Below are 20,615 nucleotides of genomic sequence, written 5' to 3'. Positions count from 1 at the left end.
TGCAAAATTAATGTAAATTTCTGGGAAAAAAAAAAAAAGCAAGAATGGGAAATGTTAAGGCAATGCATTTGTTAATATGAAGCATGCACTTTCTAATACATTCTTATATATTTCAAAGTTTAAAAGCTTGAATTCGCCAGTAACATTCTTTAGTAGCTATTTTAATGCAGTCTAACCATGACCCCAGCCTGATACGGAACACACACTTGTTATTTTCAAGAAAGGTGGGGAGAATCCATGATGTGGGACTTAACTCCTGGCCACAGCACCTTGTTTGTTTTCTTCAGAACTTTTAAACATATTTGCAAAAACCAAATGGTATAAAGCAATTTTAAAATGTCATTCCACTTCCAACATTACTGAAAGTTATGATTACACAGCTCAGGCACAACAATTTGCTACAAAATGTTCAGTGTGAACCAAGCTTAAGAGATTGCAAGTTCACAAGTTGTTTCTAGAATTCAAAACTGAAACAAACAAGGTGCTGGCATAATTGAAAACAGTCTTAATTTTTATAGAAGAAACAGACATTCAGATTTCTTCCCCATCATAATCTAAACACAAATGTTAATTAAAAATATATATAAACCAGTAGAACACCATATTACAAATGCCCAAAAATGAAGACTAAAGATCAGAAACTGGATATATTTCTAACACTTTTTGGGACCATGCTCATAATCTAATAAAGATTATGAATTAGCACAATCATTATTGGGGTCAACATTTCAAGGTATTTTTGCCTATCAAAGCTAGCACCAGTAAAGTATTACGCACATAAAATGGAGAGAAACTTTACCTCAGAAAAGCACAATCCTACCTAGTATTGCTTCTGCTAATTTAGCTAGTAAGACTCAGTCCGTCCTGCTGAGGCAGAAACCCATCTTTGAGCATTTTTACATCTTAACTGAGTAGCTTTCCAGTTATTTGGTATTGGCATTAAAATAATGGTGTTACAGTATTTGAAACTTACCTTTTATAAAATATTCTAGTACTTTAAAAAACCCCACCAAATCCCTAGTCCCTGAAAGCCTAGTGAAGACTCCATTTAATTCCTCTCCTTTCTCCACACACAGATTTTAATGTCTAGAATTTTTTTTGCAACATGGGCAATGGCTACCTCACAACCACCAAGCTAACACTGCCTCGCTGCGGGAGCGCTGCAAGCTATCTCAGGGTGATAAGTGCTCCTGTACTTGAGTAGAAGGAGTCTCTCGATACCTCCGTGGCCAGAAAGGAGGGGCCACAGCTCTCAGCCATGCCCCGGCAGCACAGCGCCTCCTGTCTGTGGCCACTGCACCAGCAAGGTCCCTAGCGCCTACAGGGCCAGCTTCATCCAGACTGGCCAACTAAGATTTGAGACTTTAGACTGCCCAAGTTAGAAATCTAGCAAATCAAATTGCTTCATCTCAATTGGGGGAAAAAAAGGCACAAAAGAAAAAGAAGCAGCATAACCTTTATTTGGTGATACAATAGGTGAAGAGTGACCCAAAGTGTCAAACACTGAATTCTTCTCATATGATAGTTTGATCTCTAAGCAATTTATTTAGATGTGTGCTTTAAAAATACACATTAGGACCCTGCAATTGGTCTGTTCTGTTATTAGAAGTATTGTTCATGGTAAAACATTATTTACTTTCTATAATTAGAGGGAAAATCATAAAGATCATACTTTATTTTTAGCCTGACAGAATAAATGTATTATATATCTCTCTTCTAAAGCCAGTGCACTTAGCAGTCTCTCATTTCTGCACTACAATGCTCAAATCAACACGCTGCACAGTTCCCAGCATCCACTCTAGAACAGTCCTAGTGAAAATGCACATCCTGAACCCTCCTTTACTTGCTCTTGAATTTGTTTTTATTGGGGGAGGGGAAGAAAAGGATATAGAAGTTGCAGTGCAGAACTATATTTATTTAGAACAAAACATTATATCCTACATTAAAAAAAATAATTTTATCAAAACCAAATTTCAATCACAGTTATGTATGATTTTCAGTTAAAGGTACATGTTGAAATTGCACTTTGCAGAAATCTTGACAATGTCCTTTATAGTGCTCCCCACGTCAGCCTATGTTTTTCTCAGTGGATACAGGTTCTTCCAGAGCTTTCTTTTGGCTTCCCTTCCGTGAATATTTGTATTTGTCTACATAGGCTTTAACCAGATTTGCCACTTTAGTAGAATTTACTTCTCCACTCTTACTATGACAAACCTATGAAAAAAGAAGAGGGAATATTTTTTTCATGCTTAAAGATTAAAGCAAAATGGAAAGCCTTGTGAACAAGTAACTCCAGAGGAATGACCAGAACATTTTTATCTCATATGAACCTATTCAAATAAAAAATTAAAACAGCATACAGGAATTAGAAGTTAGCTCTTCTTTCTTAAATGAGCATCTTTTAATTAAAAGACATGATTCAAGACATAACTTCCCCAAACATGTGACTTACTTTGTCTACTGCTTTCCGTACAATCTCTTTATATTCTTCCTTGGTGATATCTTTATTTTGATAAAAAGGCTTAATAGCCAGTTTTACCTCCTGTGCTGCTTTTTCTTGAATTTGTAATTTCTGATAAAAGGAAAATGTACAATTATTATTTGCCCATCAAATGCTTAAAAAAAAACTTTCAAAATATGAAACTGGAAAATATTACACATTTATTATGGCAGGGAGTTATTTAAATATTAATGTCACAGAAACAAAATATTTGCTAACATAAAGCATTCCTAAAAAAATTATGAAACATTACCAGAAACTCACTGGACATTAACATATTCAGACAGAACACTTTAATACTGGAATTTAAGACTATCAATAATAAATTCCCTTTGCCACTAGTAAGATAGTTGGTATTTTTCTTTATCATATACAGAATTATGTAGGTTGCTCTCAACCTTGAACTTGCCTTGTCTGTCTTCGAGCTATCTGCGCTGGCTTCCACTGTAACACTTACTTTGCTTTCTGCCAATTTTACAGCAGCATTAGAGGTTTTGCTGTGACTTGATGACGCAGTATTACCAGAACTTGGTCCCTGAACCGTTCCCGTATTTCCTGGGGCTGCTGTCGAAGCAGGCAAGACTGGTGTACTCATGTTATTACTTACATGAGGTGCACTAGGAATACCCTGTTGGAAAGAGTTATCAGTTAATGAGTTAGTTATTTGTACTCAATGGAAAGACTTATATTAGAAATAACTTAAAAAAAAATCAAAGTGAGGGACTCCCTGGTGGTACAAGGGGTTAAGTCTCAGCACTATGAAGCTATCTGCAACCACTGCAGCAAGAGTTCGATCCCCAGCCAGGGAGATAATCCACATGGCACAACAGACCTCTCCTATCTCGCCTACTGCTTCCCATCAGCAGTGTATTTCAGTCAATCCACCTTTTCTGTTCCCCACTCTGTCTCTGGTGAATCCTCTTAACCCTGCCCCCCCATCTCTGGCCTACACCCCAGCTCTTGCATGCATGCATAATAAAATAAAATCTTAAAAAAAAAAATCAAACTGATTCAATTCATTTTCTTATTTGAGGGGTGAAAGGTGTGCGGTAGGACAGTGAAAGAAGGGTTATGAAGATTTACCACAACATCATCTAATGAATAATTGTCTCTGGATGCCAGAAGTCTTTCTGAACAGTTGCCCCCAACAGTTCAACGTTTACAGTGGCTGTGCTGACTACGCCTGAATTGCTCAAGACATACCTGCAGTTGCTTTCCCTCTGGCTGTGAAGCGATGTAGCCAACTTGCTGGGAGGGCGGGGGTGGGGGTGGAGGCGGTGGCAGTCCCTGAGATACACTGGGGGGAGCTGCAACCTGCACGAGGGGCACTCCTGTGTGCAGGTGCAGGGGCAGCTGAGGATGCATGGTGAACGGACTTCGCTGCATGTTCATCAAAGGTGCATGAACACCCACTGGGTATGGAAAGATATTCATAGGCTGGTGCTGGGTGTTCATTTGCTGCTGCATTACATTCATCTGTGGCTGCATCATATTTATAGGTAGCTGAGAACCATCACTTTGTTGATTTGTTTGGTCTTTTAGGTCAGAATCTGTCAAAAGAAAAAGGCTTGTGAAAAAAAGCGTATTACAAACTTATTTTAGGCAGATAAGCAAAGAATAACTGGTTCAAATAAAATTAAATCCCAATTAAGACTCAGAATACCAAAACCAATATCCAATTATTTAATTTTTCCATTTCTAAATAATGTGGATTGATATTTTACTGAAAGAAAACAGTCAACAAAAATTATTTTTAAGAACAAGTTCATGTAACATCTGTCAACAGGAGCAGAGAATCAGCAGCTGCTCAGTAATGGAGTGATTAAAGAAATAATCATAAAATTTATCTAGCTTACTAAACTAGGTTAATAAATTTTTTATCGTCAACAGTTTTTTTCCCCTGCATAGGAACATCCCAAATTCTTTTACTGCTGCAAACTATACTTAAAATATTTAAGTCTTTGGCAAGGTTTGGGGCGGAAGCAGGGTGAAAGCAGGAAACAGATATTGATGTGGATTTAAGTATGTGTGCAAATAACTTCTATAATGCAAAGTGACTTATATACTGGGATTCAATTCAGTGTTAGAAAACTACAAAGAGTGATCAGATCATTTAAATTCACACAAATAAGGCATCAAATTTATAATCCCTTTAAACAGAATGTTACCCTGTTCAGCCGTTTCCTCCTCTTGTCTCATCCACCCAGCCTGTGGGCCTGAAGCGTTCCTCCCCCGGCGTGAGTAGTAGTTCTGTACATCCGCGGGCAGAGTCTTTCGGACGGCCCAACTGGACGCTGACGTCCACCCCGACCTGTCTGCTGGTGTGTCAAATGAGAACTCTTGCTCACTTTTCCGTTTATAGGGCTGCTGTTCCCCAAACTTGAAAGGCTCGTTCCCTGAACTATCTGAATTCCCTGAGAGGGGTTTTCGGTTTTGCCACCGATTTTCATTTCGATCTGTGTAGGCAAAGCCGCCTCTGTAGGCACCTCTGCCGCGGTTCCCTCTGCCACGATTAGACATCCACCCTGAACTAAAGTTTTTATTCCAAGAGTTTCCTCCTGAATTTTCATTTCTATGTTCTTCCCAGTGAGAATCTTTTGACTTGTCTGGATTTCTGGTTCTTGGATCAGGCCCAGAATTTATTTTTTCTGTTACCCACGTGGGACAGTCATTTCTACGTTTGTCAGCAGAATTTGGATCATCAGCATCTGGGCTGATGTCATTTTTTTCTTTTCTTGTATTTTCATTCTGCTTCTCCATGTCACTCTTTCTGTACCGATCACTTCCTCGGGGACACCTCCAACTATCGTTTGTCCATCTTTCCTTCCATCGAGGAGAGTAACTGTCTCTGTCATTTCTACCAAATGATGAACTCTTACTTTTGGTTCTAGATCTTGATGGTGACCGAGAATGAGACCTGGACCTGGACCATCTCCTGGTTCTCCTTTCTCTATCCCGATCTCTTCTCTGTGCATCTCTATCACTTTCTCTGTCTCTGCTCCGGGACCTGGATTTTTCTCTTGGGGAGGCATCTTTCACTCTTGACTGCGATCTTCTGTTCTCTCTAGAAGTGTCTCTTTTGGGAGAGAGTGATTCAGATCTCTTGCCTTCCCTGGTACTATCTCTTTTTGGAGATCGAGATTGAGTGCGCCTCCTTTCTCTTGCAATATCCTTTTTTGGGGACTGAGAACGAGATTTTTTCCTTCCTCTTGCAGACTCTTTCTTGGGAGATGGTGACTGAGACTTTCTGCTTTCTTTTCCCATTTCTCTTTTGGGCGATGGAGATTGAGAACGCTTCTTCTCCCGTGCAGTGTCTTTGTTGGGCGACCACGTTGTAGATGGGGAATGAAATCTAGATCTTCTAGTACGGGGCTTTTTGGCTTTATCTACTGTATCTACGGGGCTTTCAGATGGTTGAGATGCAGGTTCCACTTTTTCATTTGTGGGGTCAGAAGATAGCACATTATTTGGAGAACTGTGCTCCACATGTTTTTCATTAAGTTTAGCATCAGCATTTACAGGTGGTTCAATTTCAGATTCATTCTGATCACTGCAAAATGAATCACATTCCATAGGTATCATTTCAGTGTTATCCTCGCCCAAATGCTTCGGAGTCTGTTCAATCTGTGCACTAGCCACTTCCGCAGAGCTGTGACGCTCAATGAGCGATTCAGTCTTGTCTTCTAAAGATTTGTCTAATTTTGTGTTACTTTTTAATGAATTATTTTCAGAGTCTTGAATACTATCAAAATTTTCATTCCTTGACGTATCACACATTGCATTTACTTCTGTAGCTTCAGTTTCAGCACACCCAAGCAACTGGACCTCTGTGCTGTCAATAGACCTTTTGTCCACTGTCTGTAAAAGTCCACCCTCAGAGGATTCTAACTTGGGGCTCTCTACAAGCTGCTCTGCTTTTACTATAGACTCTTCATGATCAATAATTTCTACCATAGGACTGTCTTTAACAGGTTCTTCACTAACCACTGACTCTCCATTCCCAGGTGAGTCGCCTAGGCTTGGTACAGGGTATAGCACTTCAATTTCAGATCCTGAACAGGTGAGAACATCATTTGGAGGGTGATCTGTACTTGTATCTGCTTTTACCTCTGATTCTGAAGGTTCAGATACTTGGTCTTGATTTTCTAATGAATCGCCACTTCCTTTTTCCAAAACACTTTTAGAATTCTCACTTTCTAAACACAAAAATTCAGCTTCTATACTGGTATCTTCAACATTTTGAACTTCCTCCTCTTCTCCAACTAGCACAGTAGTACCTTGCGCACAAGACTCAGCACATGAAGACTCCATTCCTTCCTGTGTATCAAGGGTCTCAGTATGTTCCTCACTTACTTCTACTTCTTCACTGCAACATCTCAAGCCATTAGCAGACTCATTTTCTACATTTACTTGCATCGTAGAAGTATTGCTACTTTCAACCTCTGATTGGTGCTCTTTCTCTAACACAGGTGGTGTGTCAGATTCTGCTGTTTCTTCATCTACTGAATCACTAGAAGAGGATTTTTCAGGGGGTGGCACAGAGCTCCGTAGCTTCTTTTTCAGTAAAGGTGGCTTTCTTCCTCTTCTTACAGACTTCCGTTTTGGAGCTTGTCTTGTTTGCTTTTCTGGCTCAGCTAAAGAAGAAACACTTACAGATGAATTATTGTCTGGGGCATCGCACCCAGAATTATTTGACACTGGAGATCTCTGAGACTGACTGACTGTTTCAGCTCTCGTGTTACGTGTAGATCTCCTTGTAGGAGTCGCTGCTGCGGGTTTTCGTCTTGATCCTCTGGTGTTTGATGTACCGGAAGTTTGTTTCTTCTCTTCTCCTCCTTGAGCATGTGCTAATGCACATCCCTTGCAAGAGGTACCTAATAATACATATTAAAAAAAAAAGTTAAAAGTGTAAAGTACAATGGTATAGTTTGGCTTCAGCTTATTTTAATGTAAAGTAGACATTTATTTCTATAACAGTGAAACAAAATACGCTTATGAATAAATGCGAAGCTATTAACACCTGAGCGCTATCAGTTCTTACCAGCTTCTTTTAAGCTACTGAAATCAGTTATCACAGATCTGAGTCCATTTGAGCTATTTTATAGGAAAAAAAAAAAAAGAAAATATTTTTGGACTCATAAATACCATTTGCTTTATAAACTGGTATGATCTAAGCAAAAGCAAGAGTAATTAATTGGATATAATCTACTAATAGTGACTCAAACTATTTGTTCATAATTAATGAGATGTTCCTTCTAAAGACCTGTGGTTTAGAAACTTACACCTTAAATAGAAGGGAGACTTCTTATCAGTTTTTTGAAAACTTGCTATTGTAATTTACTAAAGTAAAAGGAACTTACCAGTTGGAACAATTTTAAAGACAGACCACTGCCTGAATATTTATAGAAATATCAAGGACTTACTATCTAAATATCATTTTATAGCTTTTCTAAGTCATAAACACTTTTTATAGGATTGGAAGCTGTTTTAAATCACTTAATTTTCAAATAGAGAAACATTTCATAAACTTTACCAAAATTATCTACAGATATGGTACTTGTTGGAAAAATATTTCTTGGCAACACAGAAGAAATGAGAGGAAGGACTTCTGTTTCAATATTCCAAGGTATAAAGCCAATTCTGAAAATAAAAAATACATACATATTTTTAGTTAAATACCTTTATAACATGAAACTAGCAATTTAAAATTATATAATGGGGGGAGTAAAATTATATAGCACTTAAATGTTACTTTTTGCCCAAATATGTAAAAATTTCAATTTAAGGTTACTTACTGTTCAAAGATGGTTACCAAATGGTTACAAAGACAGAAACCTCTAAAAGCATATTTTTCTGACAAATTAATGGCAAAAGGCTATCAAAGGAAACTTTATAGTTGTTTTTAAAGTGTTTAATATTTTGTCAAGATTTTTTGAGTTTTTATTCCCTTATTCAGCATTCTAAAAAAAAATCCACTTTGATAATGAAATGCACAGATTTCAAGTGCAGTCTGATGACTCTGACCAGTACATGTACCCATGCCACCATAAGGTGTGTGTCCATGCTGACAGGAGCACGGGCACCACCCCAGAGAATGCCGTCATGTTCTTAGAGATCCACCCCTTTTGCAAATCAACTGATTTCTTTCTTCTGTATTATTTTCTAAAACTCTTCAATCTAAGGATGATGGTTCTCCAAAATTTCCAGCATCTTTATGGACCTGCTTGACTCTAAAGTATGTGCACCCAACCTAGTGTTAGTTTCTTCTTCTTCTGATTCTTATTTGCTCAATTCATGTCTCCTAACAAAAGACCATCTCATCCAGTATAAACTGAGATTCTGGCAAAGGAGGACAGAAGCTTGAAAAACAATGCGACTTGTACATTTACAAAAGTATGAAACTCTAAGAAAAGTTTTCACATTGTACATATTTGATCTTCCTAATTTTACTTCAATTTTTATTTCACTGTCATTCTTAGAAAGTAAAGGTCTTATGCAGAACTACACTAGTGACATTTAAAATAAAGTCACATGTGGGCCTCCCCGGTGGCGCAGCGGTTGAGCGCTGGGTTGCGAAGCTGCCTGCAGCCTCTGCAGCGCCAGTTCGATCCCCGGCTGCTCCCCGGCCACCGGAGGAGGGTCCCACATGGTGCGCAGACCTCTCCTGCCACCCGCTGCTCCCCTCAGCAGTGTACTTCGGTCCCTCTGCCTGCTCTGCTCCCCACTCTGGCTCTGGTGAATTCTCTCACCCTCCCGCGCTTCTGACTGTACCCAGTGCATGTATAAACAAAACAAACAAACAAATATAATAAATAAATAAAAACATGCCTCTATAAAAAAAAAAAAAAAAAAAAAAAAAAAATAAAATAAAGTCACATGAACCAGAGACACTCTATGGGGGGTGGGGGGCGGGGAGGGATTGAGGTCAAAATAATGGGGTTGCAATTGTATGGGGAATATAAAAATAAAATTTATTTTTAAAAAATTAAAAAAAACCCATCATGCTAACACTAATAAAAATACCAGATTTTTTAAGTAAAAATAAATAAATAAATAAATAAATAAATAAATAAAAATAAAGTCACAATATGTTATGGAAATGTATAAAACTCAGGCAGGGATCGTGATCCTTTGGAAGGAACTTAAGCATATGTCTTGTACTTAGCAATGTACTAGTAACTTCAGGACTTTAAGAAAAAAAGGGCAAAATTATAGAAAGACATGAATGTCAGAGCAGAGAAAGCAATGGATCAAATAGTTATTTAGGAGAACACTCTTGAGAGGGGAAGTATCAATAATAAAGGTAATGGCTTTAACTAACAGCACACCAGTTAAACTGGAAGGGGAAAGAGTAGAGGAAGGATGACAGACTGGATGCCATTACTAATAATCAATCTTTGCATATACCTGCCCTCCCCTTTTAATAATCAAATATCTATATATATTAAGTTGATAAAGGATTTTTTTTACTTTCCAAGGAGTTCTTAAATAACAATCTTCGTTAGGTATTTAAAACAAAATTTAATTTGCACATTTAGAAATGTAACTATTGAATAAGATACTTAAGTGTTAACAGTACTGTGCTCATGTTGGCAATGTACAAACACTTTAAATTTTTTTACCTTCCAATTCCAGGTAATGTATCAGGAAACCATGACAATTCCAGTTCCTGTCTCTTCTGCCTAATTAATGCACTGATTTCATTGACTTCTATATATCCTGTACTAAAAGATAAATTTTAGGCCTTCATCAGAATTTCAAAAATTTAATCAGAGTAACAATTGGGTTATATCATGAACAGCAGAAGTTTTCATACCGAGCATTACAAATCACATTTAAAAGAATGAGACTCTTTTTCTATTTAAACACTTTCAAAATAAATTCACTCTTCAAGCAAATTAATTTTCATCTACAAATCAAAATTGTATTTTTCTGATTCATAAAAATGTCTGGATTTCTATGTCAAGTAGCAAAATTTTTCAAAAGTCATTTCAGATTAATATTCTTATACAGAGTAAAAATGTAACTATTTCTCTCCCATGAACCTAAGCTGCAACAAACAGTTATGGAAGAAATTACTGATGCAGTAGTTTCCTATCTGAAACTATGCATAAGGAAAAAGAAGAAAATGAAGACATGGTTACTGTAAGCAAAAACAGGCATAGTTTAGTTTTTCACAATGTTTAATTTTTCACTCAGATATAAGTGCTTTCTTTGGTACCTTGTCAAACTCTAAGATTAGTCAAGTAATCTTAATCTATTGTTTTTTCAATTTTAAAACCCAACTTAATTCTTAAGTTCCACAAATACCTATGTATGCCACTCACTGGACTAAAGAATGACTAGTCTAGGGCCTCCCTGGTGGTACAGAGGTTAAGTCTCAAGCTATCAAGCTATCACCAACAAGAAACTGCGGCCTGAGTTCTACCCTGGGCCAGTAAGCTGACCCATATAGGGCGCAGCAGACCTCTCCTATCTGGCCCGCTGCTCCACTCAACAGTGGATTTCAGAAGATCCACTTGTTCTGCTTCCCACTCTGTCTCTGGGGAATCCTCTCACCCCCATATTTTGGACCACACCCCAATTCTTGTATGCATAAATAAACAAAAATAAATCTTCAAAAAAAAAATAAAAAAGAACGACCTGTCTACTGAAATAGGGTGCTCTTTAATAAAAACAAAGCCTTCCTACATAGGCAGTCGCTTATAATTAGGGGGCTCACAAACTAAGATTTTCTGTCAGAACTCGTTTGTTTTCCCAAAAGAAACAAGTAATAAAAAAACAAGACAGGTCCTCCCCTGGTGGCCCAGCAGTTGAGCGCTGGGCTGTGGGGCTGCCCATAGCCTCTGCAGCTCCAGTTCGTTCCCCAGCCACCGGGGAGGGTCCCATCAAAATACAAAGAAACAAACTTTCATGTTTGTTGAATCAGAGTTTAAATAGCTACCAAAGTTTAATTATAATGATTAAGCTATTAAGTATAAAAAGAACAGATTAAAAGTAGGAAATACTAACCAGTAAGCTCCACAGGTAAAAGAGGATTCCCCAGTGTGACTACTAGAAGAAAACATATTGGAGAAAAAATTTCTGAAGCACTGACTTGTACATTGATTTGATCTTCGAGGCTAGAAAAGCAGAAAGAGGTTAGTGAAACAGCAAACAGAAAAACCTCCATCACAGGCAGGTAAGTTACACTGAAGTATTTTGATATACCCAAGGCTCTAGAGTGATGCACTAAATAACTATGAAGTGTTACTAAGAAAAAGATTTTTCTTTATTTCAACACACCTTATTTATTTTTATTGTTGCATTTTTCTTTCTTCCAATTTCACTGTATTTAAAGTTTTCTGTACAAAGACACAAAAAGACTTGGTTACCATCTCTTAATTTTTAAAGGTTGCACGCCAGTATTGATAATGGTATACTGACAAGATAAAGTTAAAATCTGTAGAAAAACTGCATTAAAAACAACACGTACACATTACATTTTTCCAAATGGTAATTTTATCTTTTCTTGCTAAGTCATAAGCACAAGGAAATATAAGAGGTCACAAAAAAGGTAACTGGTGAGGCATATGTAACTGCTATGCTCAGAATACTTGAGCACTGGCATTCTAGTCAACAATTACTGGCACCCTCTGCAAACTTAAACCACCCTGTAAGAAGAAGTAAATGCAAGAAGTCAAATTATTCACTATCGATAATGCACTTAATATTTCCTTTCTAGCTATGACCTAAGACACAGGTACTGTTCATTACCACACACAAGAAGGACTTAACCCGGGCTAGGACAATCAGCTCTGTGAACTATTACTACCTGGCCACCGCCACCAACCTCAAGTACTTGCCTTTCTTTCTTTCTTTCATTTTTTTTTTAATAGAGGCATGTCTTTCTTTCTTTCTCTCTTTCTCTCTTCTCTCTTCTCTCTCTCTCTCTCTCTCTCTCTCTCTCTCTCTCTCTCTCTCTCTCTCTCTTTCTCTCTTTCTTTGTTTTGTTTATACATGCACTGGGTACAGTCAGAAGCGCGGGAGGGTGAGAGAATTCACCAGAGCCAGAGCGGGGAGCAGAGCAGGCAGAAGGACCGAAGTACACTGCTGAGGGGAGCAGCAGGCGGCAGGAGAGGTCTGCGCGCCATGCGGGACCCTCCTCCAGTGGCTGGAAAGCAGCCGGGGATCGAACCGGCGCGCCACAGAGGCCGCGGGCAGCTTCGCAACCCAGCGCTCAACCACTGCGCCACCGGGGAGGCCCTCGAGTACTTGCCTTTCTACTCCAACTTCACAATTACAATTAGGAAAAGTATTAATTAAGACCACTTTCTGTTACAGCAATGTTTCTGGCTATACTGTTTACATTTTCTGTTGTTTTACTTGTCCCATCTGGAAATTTATTTCTATAGATATGTACTACTAGGTTAAGGGAGATAAAGGACAGTTTCTCTAGGTACAAAAATTGTGTTAAATTTTTCTTAAAAATTTTTTTAAATTTATTTTTACATAGAACTGGGGTGTAGACAGAGGTGTAGGGGGTGAGAGGATTCACCAGAAAAAGAGCAGGGGACAGAACAGGGGGACTGACTAAAATTCACTTTTAAGGGGAGCAGCAGGCGAGATGGGAGAGGTCTGCTGTGCCATGTGGGTCAGCTCCCTGTTAGGGATGGGACTCAGGCTGTAGTGGTGACAGTGCTGAGACTTAACCCCTAAGCCACTAGAAAGGACCCAAATGCATTACATTTTTATAGATTACTGCTCTTACTTTTCCTTTATCCTCAAGGCTATATTATTAGTCAGCTCTAGCTATCAGTACGTTTATTGTCTGCAGTAAACTGTGGGTATTGTCATTGCTCTCAGTACAAACCATGCAGTGTAAATGACAACTGTTCTTTTAATCTGTAGCCTAGCACCCCTCACAAAGGGCCTGACTTTGTTCAAAATAAATCACCCAGACTAACTAGCGGGGCCTGTTTCCTGCTATTACAAGACCATATGTTATTTGTGGTTTCTTCTGTCAGCCTAGTTGGTAATCTCCTACTTTCTACTTAAGAAACACACTAATTTCCTTTTCAGTTACTATGCCACAGCTGTTTGGTTTTATACTATCATCCATCTTTCACACATATCTCATCCAGAATTCTTGTAACAAATGCAATTTCAAATGTAGAGGAGAGGGACTCCTGCTGAATCCCAGGAAACTGTTTTCTTATCCTTTCAATAAGGGAGGGGAAAAAAAAATTATACTGGCTTTTTAAAATGCTTAAAGAAACCAGGAGTAAGAATGTTGATAGGTACACAGTTATATTCTTACAATAGTTACAAACTTCAGTGAGACACAGAATTGCTGTTATAGCTACAGTGTCCTTTACGCCCAGTGGGTGTTGAGTTGTTTACACTCATTCAGTATTTGATGAGCATGTACTGCTCACGTAGTTTCTTTCACTTGGAAGCCTATCTCAGGAAGCCACCTTAGATAAAATGCTCTCTAGGGGAAGAACTATTAGTTTTCTGGCCATTGTTAAGTGTGAAAATCTAGTCCAAAAGCTATTACACATATTTCTGGGTAATTCTTTGATAATTATACTGAGTAGCTGAGATATCCATCTCAAAGTATTCAATACTGGTGAATTTGTCTAAATTGTAGTTTCCTACAGCTCATTTCACAAATCCACCTCACTAATCTGTCTGTCTTTGGACAGCAATGACACACTTTCTGTTTAACGTCCATTAAGTTAATGCACATACAGACTATTTAGGAAATGAAAAAGCACTTCTAGGCTTTGAAAACAAAGCATAAAGAACAACTAGGAGAAAGCCCTACTTTTGGCTCCCCAAAAAGCAATCACCAAATCCTTTTATTGTTTCTTCTAATTTTTACCTCTTTATTTCTAAATAATAAGCTTACATTACCCTACCTTGATTTTGGGGGTTTCAGATATTTTCTGACATTTTTACTAGAGAATATATTTTTCTCTAGTACCACTGTGTTAACTACTCCCTTTGCTGCCTCAACACTAATTGCTTTTTTGATATATATCTGATAAAGCTATGTTACATTATTATAACCATATAAACATTCTCAGCTAAAGCACGTACTGACTAGAGACTCCTTTAAAAAAAAAAAAAGACTTATTTACTTATTTATACAAGCACTGGGTACAGTCAGAAGCACGGGAGGGTGACAGAATTCACCAGAGCCAGAGGAGGGAGCAGAACAAACAGACTGATGAAATACACTGCTGAGGGGAGCAGCGGGTGCCGCAGGAAACGTCTGAGCGCCATGTGGGACCCTCGCTGGTGGCCGGGGATTGAACTGGCACTGCAGAGGCTGCGGTCAGCTTCGCAGCCCAGGGCTCAACTGCTGTGCCACCGGGGAGGCCCTGGAGACTCCTTTTGTTGTACAACTTCTCACATTTCCAAGAGTTGATGAGTGCTAACCTTTTTATTTTTTCCCTTATTTTATTTATCATTAGTTCAGCTAACACTACAAGAAAAGCATGAATCTCCTCTTCACACACTGAAACATGTCAACTTTATCCATCAAGCTTGTCCCCTATTCATTTTTTTAGACTTTATTTTTGCATAGAAGAACTGGGGTGTAGGCTAGAGGTGTGGGGGTGAAAGGATTCACCAGAGACAGAGTGGGGAGCAGAACAGGCAGACTGACTGAAATACACCAAATACACCAAAGGGGAGCAGTGGGAGAGACAGGAGAGGTCTGCCGCACTCTCTATGGGTCAGCTCCCTGGCCAGGGATCGAACTCAGGCCACAGTGGTGGTAGCAGCGCTGCCCTCCAATTCTCCCACTCTCAATTAATGTATATGGGGTTAAAAGAATTCCATAATCATCTATTAATTTTTTTTACAGTTTCGGCTCTAGAGCCTCTAACACTACGTGTTCATACATTCACAGTGACAACCTTGTGGCCACTTTGTTAGTAATAATCACACAGAACAAGGCCTCCCTGGTGGTGCAGCAGATTAAGGGCAGTGCTGTGAGGCCATGCAGCCTCTGCAGCACAGGTTTGATCCCAGCCGCCTGGGGAGGTACCCACATGGCGTGGCAGACCTCTCCTGTCTTGCCTGCTGCTCCCCTCAGCAGTGTGTTTTGGTCAGTCTGCCTCTTCTATTCCCCAATCTGTCTCTGGTGAAACCTCTCACCCTCCTGCACATCTGGCCTGTACCCTGGTTCTTGTATGCATAAAATAAATCTTTAAAAAAAATAATCAAGCAGAACAAATGACAAGACTCAACTCCCTTTCAAAGATGTTGGAATGTGTCATAAAGACAAAAAGAAATAAAACCTCAGGAGTCAAAGAGCTTTAGACATTTCCTTAAAGATGCCTGACTCCCCATCTTTCTGGAATACCTTTACCAAGTTTTTTCCTAAAATGGTCCCACCACATCATATCTTAGTGAATAGCACAAATACACATACCAATGTTATTGGTCAGCATTAAAATAATCTGAAGGTGAATAAATCTTATTTGTATATGACATTCTAACATCCACATTTCTTCAGAGCATCTCTGCTTGGCTGTAAAGTAGGTATCTTAAATGTCAAAGAACCCATGATTATACCCCCCCAAACATTCTCCTACCAGTTTTCCTCCCTCCCTCTGTAATTGGCAACTCCATGTTAACAATTTCAGATCAATACCTTTCATTCAACCTTGATTTTCCTCTTTCTTTTACCCCGTTCCAATCTATCAGCAAGTCCTATTAATTTTGCCTCTCAAATGCAGTACATAAAATAAAGAAATGAATCCTACCCATCACTGCCAAACACCTCCTCAGCCCAAGCAATCACATCAAGTCTCCTGGTCCTTCTAAAAGACTCTTGCACTCCCTATGATTTAATCTCCCGTAACAGCCAGAGTGAATCTTTAAATATGGTCTGATCATATTACTCTTGAAAATGTTTCTCATCTCACAGAAGTCCTAACTGACCTCCTTACCAAGGTCTTAGTCTCCCTCTTTCTCTTCCCTAACACAATCATTCTTAGTCTTGCTGATCTCTGTGCTATTTCTAAAACATACTGAGAATGCTCCTGTCTCCTGGCTTTTGCTTAGAACAGTCTTCCATGAGATGTGCTTGCATCTTAATCCCTACTTCTTTTAGACTGCTGTTTAAATAAATCTTACCAAAGAGGATTTCCTCAACCACTTGCATAAGCTATGACTCCCTGTTATCCCTTTATCCCACTTTATTCTTTTCTAAAATGCTTATCAGCACCTATCAAATTATACATTTATCTTTTGTCTACAGATATTGCCCTCTGTGAGCAAGCACTCTCTCTTGTTCAGTACTATATCCCGACGAGTCTAGAACTGTGCCTGGCAGTTTGTTGAATGAGCAAATTTTTCTCAATTTCATTTTGCTCTCATAGTGTGAACATCTCATATTGAGTACGTGCTGAGTACAGAGTTAGAATTTAAAACTGAGAAATTTTCATTAAATATAATGTTTAAATACAAGCTAACTATTTCATCAAGCGCATAATATATTTGCAGGAAGCGAAACTGGCCATGTTGGATATATTAAATTCCCCAGGTCAAAAGCAATACCACAAAAAAATCTAATGGGTAATGAGTCAATAAATACCATATTCTTCAACTGAAACCTTTAAAAATTCTCCTAATGATTACCTAGGTATTAGTACTCTTACATTATCCACTCATTAAATATAATGATGATTTCTGCCTATCCTAAAACCAACAAACAACTTTCAGGCATCTTGATTTTAAATAGACATGGCATCAGGTTACAGGTCTTGAACAATGTTAACTTTTACAACCTAGATGAGACAGCCAAATTCTTAGAATTATACAATCATCTGAGGCTGAAAAGGGGGAAGAAACAGAAAACCTGAACAAACTAATCACAAGCAAGGAGACTGAAAGAGTAATCAAAACCCTCCCCAAAAATGAAATTCCAGGACCAGGTGGCTTAACAAGCGAGCTCTACTGACCTTTCAAAGACAATATAGTACTTATCTTGCTTAGACACTTCCAAAAAATTGAGAAAGAAGGAATACTACCAAACATATTTTATGAGGCCAATATCACTCTTAAACCAAAGCCAAAGCCAACACACACACAAAAAGAAAACTACAGACCAACCTGCCTAATGAACACAGAGGCAAAAATTCTCAATAAAATCTCAGCAAACTGATCAAACAATACATTAAATGAACTATATATTATGGCCAAGCGGGATTTATTCCAGGGACACAAGGATGATTCAACATCTGAAAATCAATGAAAGTAATTCACATTAACAAAAAAGATAAAAGCCATATATGATCATGTCAATAGATGCCAAGAAAGTATTTGGTAAGGTTCAATATCCATTTGTGATGAAAACCCACAAAAAACTGGGGCTAAATGGAACATATCTTAACCATATATGACACTCCCAAGCAAGCATCAGTCTCAATGGAGAAAAACTAAAAGACTTCCTCTCAGATCTTTTATCACTACCATTCAATATAGTATGGAAAGTCCTACCTAGAGCAATCAGGCAAGCGAAATATATAAAAGGAATCCAAATTGGGAAAGAAAAAGCAAAGCTGTCATTCTCAGATAACATGACAATATACACAGAAGCCTTAAAATTCCACAGAAAACTGACTGAAACAATAAACCAGTTTAGCAAAATGGAAGCTTACAAAAATCAATAAACAAAAATCAGTTACCTTCCTATATGCAAAGAAAGAACTAGAAGAAGAAATTAAGAAACCCTACCCAATTTACAATCATACCAATACATACACATATACACACTTAGGAGTGACACTAACAAAGGAGATGAAGGACCTTTACAAAGAAAACTGTAAGACACTGTTCTAAAAAAAGAAAACACACAGAAATGGAAAACGTTCCCTGCTCATGGATTAGAAGAATCAACTTTGTCAAAATGGTTCTCCTACCAAAGCAATTTATAGATTTAAGGTAATCCAAATAAAAATTTCCAGGGCATTCTTCAAAGAAATGGAACAAACATCAATTGAAATTTACAGGGAATCACAAAATACCACGAACAGCCAAAGCTGTCCTGACAAAAAAGGAGGAAATAGGGGTCTCCCTGGTGGCACAGGGGTTAAGTCTCAGCACTATCACTGCTGTGGTCTGAGTTTGATCCCAGGCCAGGCAGCTGACCCAAAAAAGGCATAGCAGACCTCTCCTTTCTCGCCCGCTGCTTCTCTCAGCAGTGGATTTCAGTCAATCTACCTGATCTGGTCCCCACTCTGTCTCTGGTGAATCCTCTCACGCCCTGCACCTCTGACCTACCCCCCAGTTCTTCTATGCATAAATATATCAATGAATAATCTTTTTAAAAAAGGGGGTCGGGGCCTCCGCAGTGGCACAGAGGGTGGAGCACAGCTCTGTGAAGCTGTCCACAGCCTCTACAGCGCGGATTGGATTCCTGGACAGCCAGGGAGATACCCACATGGCGTGGCAGACCTCTCCTGTCTCGCCCACTGCCCCTTCAGCAGTGTATTTCATCAGTCTGCCTGTTCTGTTCCCCGCTCTGTCTCTGGTGAATCCTCTCACCCTCCAGCGCCTCTGACCTGTACCCCAGTTCTTGTATAAAAATAAATCAATCTTAAAAGAAAAGGGGGATGGGATGGGAATGACATTACATTTCCAGACTTCAAACTATACTATGTGCCATAATAATTAAAACAGCTTGGTACTGGAACAAAAACAGACACACCAACCAATGCAACAGAAATCGAGAGACTAGAAATAAACCCTTACATATCTGGATAGCTAATTTATCACAAAAGAGTGAAGAACATACACCGGAACAAGGAAAATCTCTTTAATAAATGATGTTGGGAAAACTGAATAGCCACATGAAAAGAATTAAACCAGACCAGTATCTCACACCATATACAAAACTCGACTCAAAACGGGTAAGAGATTTGGATGCAAGACCTGAAAGGATAAAATATACAGAAGAAAACAGGGATAACACCCCATGACATAAGCTCCAAGACATCTTTGCAGATTCATCCCTAGGAGCAAAGAGAACAAGGAAAATAACTGGGGCTGTGTTAAATTAAAACGCTTTTGTAAAGCAAGAGATTGTAACTAAAGTGAAGAGAGACCCTACTGAATGGAAGAAAATATTTGCACATCATACATCTGACAAGGGACTGATATCAAAGATCTATAAAGAGCTCACAAAACCCTACAAAAACAAATAACACAATCAAAATATGGGCAGGGCAGCAAAAGAGGCAATTCTCAACATAATAAAAGCCTTATATGACAATCCCATAGCAAGCATCATTCTTAGTGGAGTAAAACTAAATGCCTTCCTCTCAGATCTGGTACAAGACTAGGGTGGCCACACTCATCACTGCTATTCAATATAGTGTGGGGAGTCCTACCTAAAGCAACCAGGCATACATGTTAACACAGATGAGTAACAAACATCTGAAAAAATGTCCATCATTTATCAGGAGGGAAATGCAAATCAAAACCAAATGACCCGAACTCCTATCTGTGACAATGGCCCATATCAAAAAGACTAGAAACAACAAGTGCTGGTGAGGGTGTGAAGAAAAAGGGACCCTCTTATACTGTTGGTGGGGATGTGGACTCTGCAGGCTCTGTGGAAAGCTGTGTGGAGGCTTCTCAAAAGATAACAATGGATCTGCCATATGACCCAGCAATTACACCTCTAGTAATCTACCCCAAAATATAAAAACATTAATTTGAAGGGGTATATGCACACCCATGTTTATTGCAGCACTATTTACAATTGCCAAGATATGGAAACAATCTAAGTGCCCAAAAATAGTATGTGGATCAAGAAGTATCCCATATGGACTACTACTCAGTGATCAAAAGCTATAAATTCATGCCATTTGCCGCAACACGGATGGAGCTGGAAGGGATTATGCTAAGTGAAATAAATAAGGAGAAAGATAAATAAAATAAAGATAAATATAAGTATCACTTATATGTGGAATATAGAGAAACAAAAGGGTCAAACTTTAAAACCAACCCTTGAAAACTGACCAGAGATCTATGGCTTTCAGAAGGGGAGGGGGAGGGAGAGCACAATGGACTTTGGTAGAGGACTATGGGTACTCAGGTGGTGAGAGTGCTA

General features: G+C 38.7%; 1 protein-coding gene across 1 annotated transcript in view; it reads right to left on the bottom strand.

Moving 5' to 3' along the window:
- Positions 1-2,067: 2,067 nt before the first annotated feature.
- SCAF11 (SR-related CTD associated factor 11) overlaps positions 2,068-20,615 on the bottom strand; it is a gene marked incomplete at its 3' end in the record, with an annotated part of 39,417 nt that continues 20,869 nt past the window's right edge. The window contains exons 6-14 of the mRNA XM_084254564.1: positions 11,786-11,844; positions 11,513-11,622; positions 10,123-10,224; positions 8,034-8,140; positions 4,669-7,374; positions 3,704-4,050; positions 2,910-3,128; positions 2,453-2,572; positions 2,068-2,214 (exon numbers count right to left, since the gene is read on the bottom strand). Coding sequence (XP_084110690.1) covers positions 2,068-2,214; positions 2,453-2,572; positions 2,910-3,128; positions 3,704-4,050; positions 4,669-7,374; positions 8,034-8,140; positions 10,123-10,224; positions 11,513-11,622; positions 11,786-11,844 — 3,917 coding nt within the window. The remainder of the gene's footprint in view (positions 2,215-2,452; positions 2,573-2,909; positions 3,129-3,703; positions 4,051-4,668; positions 7,375-8,033; positions 8,141-10,122; positions 10,225-11,512; positions 11,623-11,785; positions 11,845-20,615) is intronic.

This window comes from Talpa europaea (assembly GCF_964194135.1).
Source record: "Talpa europaea genome assembly, chromosome: 15".
NCBI classification, from domain to species: domain Eukaryota; kingdom Metazoa; phylum Chordata; class Mammalia; order Eulipotyphla; family Talpidae; genus Talpa; species Talpa europaea.
The sequence above is the reverse complement of the archived record's forward strand: the minus strand, read 5'-3'. Positions and strand labels throughout refer to the sequence as shown.